At 41.7% G+C, this 6,609-nt stretch overlaps 1 protein-coding gene and 1 pseudogene across 1 annotated transcript; both read right to left on the minus strand.

Annotated features, from left to right (window-relative positions):
* Positions 1-907: 907 nt before the first annotated feature.
* On the minus strand, positions 908-5,037 carry LOC101757908 (annotated as a pseudogene).
* LOC105914815 (zinc finger BED domain-containing protein RICESLEEPER 2-like) lies at positions 4,986-6,320 on the minus strand. Its single transcript, XM_012847566.3, has 3 exons — positions 5,448-6,320; positions 5,285-5,371; positions 4,986-5,050 (listed from the first exon to the last, which is right to left on the minus strand). The coding sequence occupies exons 1-2, from the start codon at positions 6,208-6,210 to the stop codon at positions 5,310-5,312; spliced, it is 825 nt and encodes a 274-aa protein (XP_012703020.1). The 5' UTR covers positions 6,211-6,320; the 3' UTR covers positions 4,986-5,050; positions 5,285-5,309.
* Between the last annotated feature and the right edge of the window lie 289 nt (positions 6,321-6,609).

Raw genomic sequence — 6,609 nt, forward strand, 5'->3', positions numbered from 1 at the left:
GCACCTCCGCATGAATGTCTACCTCGTTTCATGGCGGCACAAGCTTGATTAGTAACTAGCATTTGATTAAATAGAGTTAGGTTGGAGTATGCAGTAACCACATAGATACACAAGATGTGCTTGAAAGTATTGAACACCTAGAGTGTAGAAGAATCGGATAAACTATTTCATTCTACCAAGGAGGTGAGGTGAGAACTGAATCTGATATGATACCACATACATCTCATATTTGATAATCAAGAGGCGACAAACATATCCAACTACTCCTAGGCAAGTAACTTAGTTTTTCAAGTTCAAAAAAGAATAAGCACCAAAAAATTAATTTGAGTTTGGTTTCCATCCTCAGCTCTTTAGAATAGTCTTCAGCAGGTGGCCAACTCATGACAAGACAAAAAAACATGAATCCTTCCATCTCCATTAAAAGACTTGCATCATATGCATCAAATCACATACCAAATCACTTGCAGTTATCTAGACAGAGAAATTAAACAAAAACATAATTTAGATCTTAACTTGAAGCAATTATTCCATCCAACTGTCACTGTGCTTGATTGCCATTGTCATTCTCCTTGCCATTGCCACCTCCATTCTTCTTTGAGCTACCTTGATGAAATGAGACAAAGCTCAAGGGGCTAAACTCATGAAGCTTCGATGCATAAGATCTTTCACTTGGTGTTGTCAGAACCACAGTAAACAAATCTAGGATCTGGAAGTCATCTTGGGACTCTTGTTGTGGTATCATCGCATCAAATAAGATCAAAAGGGTTTTGTTCAAAGCCCTTTTGTTTGAACCTATAGGGAAACTCAAATTCTTGACATCAATGGTAAATAAGGAATATCCTTCCTTGTCGACACGGTTCATGTAGTCACCAAATAGATACTTGATGTATTTAGCACAATCGACCGTTCACTCCAAATCAACCATTATAACCTCCACGATCTTAGGAAGTAGTGAAGAAGTAATGTGCCATACTGCATCAACCTTGTGCTTCTCATCAACCTCCACATAACAACAACCTTCAAACTGCAGATCAAGAGGGCTTGATTTTTTCTTATTTAAACGATTGATAGAACTTGACTTCTGGACCTAACTGAACATAGGATTTCTAATGCTACAGTACGCAGCCTTACGAATAAGAGACCCGATCTCCAAAACCTCTTCATTAGCTAACGTATTTTGACATTTAAATTCTCTCATGATTCCGTCAAGGAAAAACATCTTCTCCCGGTTCTTCCATTTTGGCAAAAGCTTATCAAAGTACTTTCTTATATACTTCAACAACCTATTGAGCTTTGAGGCTCACTATCATCATTTGGGTCTATAACCAGATCTCCACACAATATATGATAAACAAGCTTGCTATCCGAGGAACCCTGAAAGGCCTTGTTGAGGTACAACCTTATTGCTTATTTTAGAAGTACACACATGGATATCACTTCTACCATGTTTGATGTTTTACATGCAAACTCTTTGAGGAAAATGGTTGACAAGACCTCACCCTCAGAGCTCCAAACAGCGGAATAAGCCATAGTTGTTTCATCTGTGCTGTTGTGGGAAGCGTCAGATTCCCTCTATAAACCTTGGACCCATCAAATGCCACAGGGCGATCAAATAGAAATGAGCCTATTGACACGCCTAGAGGTTTATCCCAATCTTCAATTACCATGCAGCGCTGCTCACTCAAGAAATCAAAGCAGCGTGTCCAAAAGCTCTATTTCGGGAAGAATTTTCATTTTAAATTGGTAATACTTTTGAGCCAAATCCTTGTAAAATGGGTCGCACATATTTGTAGTATATACATAAAAAGTTATAAGATTTTTTGGAGATCCCTAGGTAGTTTGTTCACGTACTTGTGTAGTTGTGTTCGTTCTTTGAATCTTTGACTGAGCGAAATTCGCTAGAAGCCATAGACAAATCTCGGAGATCTAGACATCTTCCGTTTTGTCTCCCCTCTCCAGCAAATTGAGCCAATGCTGCCATCTCCGCATCCTCCGCTCTGACTTGCCGCGACAGGTGGCCTGGCACGTAGTTTCTTCGTCACGCGCCATGCCACACCTCTACCTCGCGGGGCTCGTGGTGACTCTGTCCGCGTATTCCGTCGCTGCCCAGCCCCCTCCGAACCGAGCGCCTCTCCTGCACCTCTCACCGTCTCACGCTCCTTCTTTGCCTTGCACATGTGAAATCAACTCATTTTCTCTGGTTAAGTTTAAACATGATAGGAAAATTCTAATTGGCGAACTTTAAGGTCAGTTGTGAAATTAAGCGCTGATTTTGGCCATTAAGAATATTACTCTCAATTTCAAATTGTAGGTCATTCTAACTTTTCTACGTACATGATTTTTGCAATGCACCTAAGTATATATTATTTCTAGATACATAGATTATGTATTTAGGAAAATCGAAACGATCTACAATTTGAAATAGAAGGAGTATTTGAAATATCTAGTGGGAAAGTGAACCGTGGCTCGCTACCATCCGAACCGTGCCCATTGTAGCGTTCGAACGTTCGGTGCTACTCCATTCTAAATTATAAATCATTCTAGCATTTTTGGAGAGTCAAACCATTTTATATCTGACGAAAATTATAGAGAGGATCACAAAGGTTTCTAACAACAAATAGATATACTATGAAAATATATTTAATAGAGAAACTAATGGTACTTATTTGGTACCATGAATGTTAATACTTTCTTGTATAAATTTGGTCAAACTTGAGATGCTTTAACTTTTTTTAAAGTTGGAATGACTTATAATTTGAAACGGAGAGAGGGGGTAGAAAGCACATTGCAAAAAGAAGTTGGTCTGCTGTGAGCTGTGACGCAATGTATACATGGATTATTGGACACGCGATCTGGTTTCTGAAGTGATCCGTCGTGAGATCGATCATCTTTGCTAGCAAAACCGCAACAAAGGCTAAGTATGGTAAAACAAAATTAAATACTGGTAAAGAAGAATTCCAAAAAGAAACAACAAATTGAAATCATTTAGGCTGTTGGGATTTGCATGATTTTTCCGCGAGGCGGCGCTCTCCCTGGCATGAATCGGCTTTCCTAACCCTTGTTCATACATGGGCTTTTCTGGTACGAAATGGGCCACTTCAAATAGGTTCATTGCTCCGGCCCATAATACGATTAATCCGGCATGGGCTACATGAGCCCCAAGTAGTTTACCGGATAAATTGATAAGTCTGGCATTCCCAGCCCACCAAGCAAAGCCGGTGGTTTGGCCGTAAAACGGATTAGCTAACGTGCAGAATTGTTACAGAAACAGTAGCAAGAGTATCCGGCCGCGTAGCTTGATTGGCACATCGAGTGACGTGCCGTGCCGTGTTTGCCGCACTTGAAGTTGGAACGGGCCGATGCAGGATAATGGGATCTTCCACGCACCTGCCCCGTAGTTCGAAGAGGAAAAGCCTCCAGCATTTGAACGCAAAATACCAGTACAAAAATCTACCCCTACCATGGAAAGAGAGAGTGAGTGAGTGAGTGGGGGAGGTGCACAAGATGACAACGTGACGTCGTGACCAGCAAAGCGAACGGTCGTGGGCCTGCTCATTTACTCCTCCTCTCCTGTCCCTCCACTTCCCCATGCACCCATCAATCAATCATGCACCACTGGTTCTCCTTTTGCCGCGCACGCTGGTATCCCACGGGTCATACCAGGTGTCGGAGCCGCGGCTTGCTTCCTATCATGGGCTCCTAGCCCAAGCCCGACTGCGATCAGCTCGTTGCTCGAGTTGGCCTGGATTCGGCTCATGATCACGTGATCAGCCTGACCCCTTCCCGGCAACCCATGCCCGAGACCCAAACCGTAGAATACCCATAGCTAGCTAGTACTACTAGCAGGCTCTTTCAGGCGTTTATCTTCAAACAAAGCTACAGTTGCCTTGCCAGCGAGAACCGATCCTTGAAATGATCTGCGGATATTATGTTAACCATGATGGCTTGTGTAGCACTTCAACCTGTTAATTGGGTTGGAACCCAAATTGTAACCCCACCAACCCATTCTCACAAATATATAAATTTAACCCACTCCAAATCAAACTTCCACCTTCACACACCATACCACCCCAAACTTTTCAGTGCATAAGTTATACAAACTGCTTGCCAAATATGGTTACAACCCAATAAGAACCCATTAGATAGCTACTCGTAGTCAAACAAGTTGCAATGAAGCCTTTTAGTGCAGCTCCAAGATCCTGTGTGTCAAAGGATATGCTGGGATCTACAGGGCCATAATACATATCGCTGAACGGGGGATGATTGTTGTCCTCGTAAACCAAAGAGTTGGAGAACTTATCCAGTGTTTGAGACTCTTGTGGCACTTCGTGGCCACCAACTGGGAGCACCCCTGACTGAAATCGATTTTCATTGCCCACCTCAGTCTCCAGTACACAAGGGTCTAAGGAACTCGATGGTTCCATCGAGAAAATGTCAGGTGATGGTAGAGGCGAATGGCTCAAACCGAAGTCATCAGTAGAAACTTCAGTGTTCCATTGTCACATGTAAAGACATTCTTCCAGTGTTCATATGCTTGCTTCACAGCCACACGTGCTTCAGCCTGAAAATAGAAAATATGTAAAAACAGATGGTCAAGGTCAGAACGGGTGGGGGTGTAGGAAGCCAGGTGAACTTGTTCAAAAGAACTTAGAAAGTGATGGAACATTACCTTCTCCTTTTCAGTAAGATCATCAACAGAAACAAATTTATCAGATATTAACCCTCTTACTTCTCCAACTACATTGAATACAACACCAGCTTTGTTTAGACTGTCTGGATAGTAGTAATGCACTTTGTCAGTTAAAACACAGGTTTCTGCATGCTCCACGGTGGCCTCCCACATCTTTGTTGACATGCCGCCACCTAATATCTGCATGATTTGAACATAGAGCGGGGTTAATAGTACACATCTTTGATGAACTGCAACTACCCATAGGCAACAAACATGCAGAGCAGCAGAACAAATGAAGACCAGAACAATACCTTCCGAAGCCTAGGACCATCAAGATGTAGTAAAGTGAGAAAATCCTTAACAGTACAGATACTCTCCCTATTCAAACGCTTGTGAAAAGCACCATCCTTGCCAATTTTCTCCAGGCGCCATACTTCATCATCAAGAAATGGTGGGTGGTGCTTCTTGTACACTGGTCAAGAGGAGACATTGAATTAAATTATATCATTTTAAAAGTATTCAAGGCAATGCAAAAGATAGTTACTTCAATCCAGAAATTCCTTTAACAGTATATACAACTGAAAATGCAAACCTGAAAATCCAGAAACAAACCTGAGAGATGTCGAAGTCCATTTCACTAGTCTGATGGAGTGACAAAGGTGACCATTTCACTAGTCTGATCTTCACTAATTTGTTGACCTGCAATATAATGAGCATATAGTAAGTAAATGAACATGGAAATATGCACACATGCCAAAACAGAATGAGGGTATACCTTCATTGTCTGCATCTTTTTCCTTGAATAACCAGTCTTTCCCACACACAAGGGCTTCTAACATCTCTGGAGTTAGTGAGCTTCTTGACTCCCTAAGAATCCTACCTCCAAGACTAAAGGCTGATTCGGAAGAAACGGTACTAAGAGGAATGGCGAGGAAATCACGTGCCATAACTGATAAGATCGGGAACTTCTCAGCATGTGCCTTCCACCAAGTCAAAATGTCAAAGTTTTCAATGTCTTCCACACAATCTTCTTCAAAGTAGATGTCAAATTCAGATTTTGGTGGACGAGTCTTTCTTCGACTTGACTTGAAGTTTGCAAATTTTGATCCTAGCTGCCTTTTCGCAAGCACCGGTGAGCCCACACAAATGCTGCCCTCACTTGAATATGTAACAGAGTATGCATTAACTCTCCTCAAGCGTTGCTCATACTCCAGGAAGTATTTTTTCATCCAAACTAGAGCAGCATCAACACTTGAATCAATCTGATCTATATTGCTACAAATCTTCTGGTAGAAGAACTCTGCATATTCTGCTTTTCCCCTCGGATCTAACATTGTTGCAATAACAATTCCAAGGTTGACATCATAATCCTTTTTATTTCTGCGAGGAATAGGCTGGTTTGACTCATCAAAATCTCTACCCCAATACTTTTCAAACTTGATCCTCATGGCTGCAGCCAGGTCTTGTAGTGCCACACTTGTCTGCCAAGAAGGGTTATCCAAGGCATCCCGAATTGAAACAATTAAAGGCAAGAACATGTATGAAGTTGGTTTCCTATGAGCCGATATTGCTTTTGTAGCCTCTTCAAAAGTTTTAAGAAACTTACAGATTGAATCAGCTGTGCTCCATTCTTGTTCATTTGGAGGAATTTCTGCATGTTAATTTGCATAGCTATTCAGGACGGTCTTATACTTGATTGCTTCTGCAACCATCTTGAAGGTGGAATTCCAACGGTTGGGTATGTCAAGAGCAATACCACGTTTTGTTGGAAGACCATTCACCACTGCAATTTCATTAAAAGCTTGCATTCTTGAGGGCGAAGAGACAATGTGCTTCAAGAGCTCCCGAATCTTCTTTATCCCCTCATGAATAATTTTCATCCCATCTTGAACCAAAATATTCAGGATATGCGCACAAACATCTCACATGCAAATGTG

This window comes from Setaria italica, chromosome VII (assembly GCF_000263155.2).
Source record: "Setaria italica strain Yugu1 chromosome VII, Setaria_italica_v2.0, whole genome shotgun sequence".
Classification (NCBI taxonomy): domain Eukaryota; kingdom Viridiplantae; phylum Streptophyta; class Magnoliopsida; order Poales; family Poaceae; genus Setaria; species Setaria italica.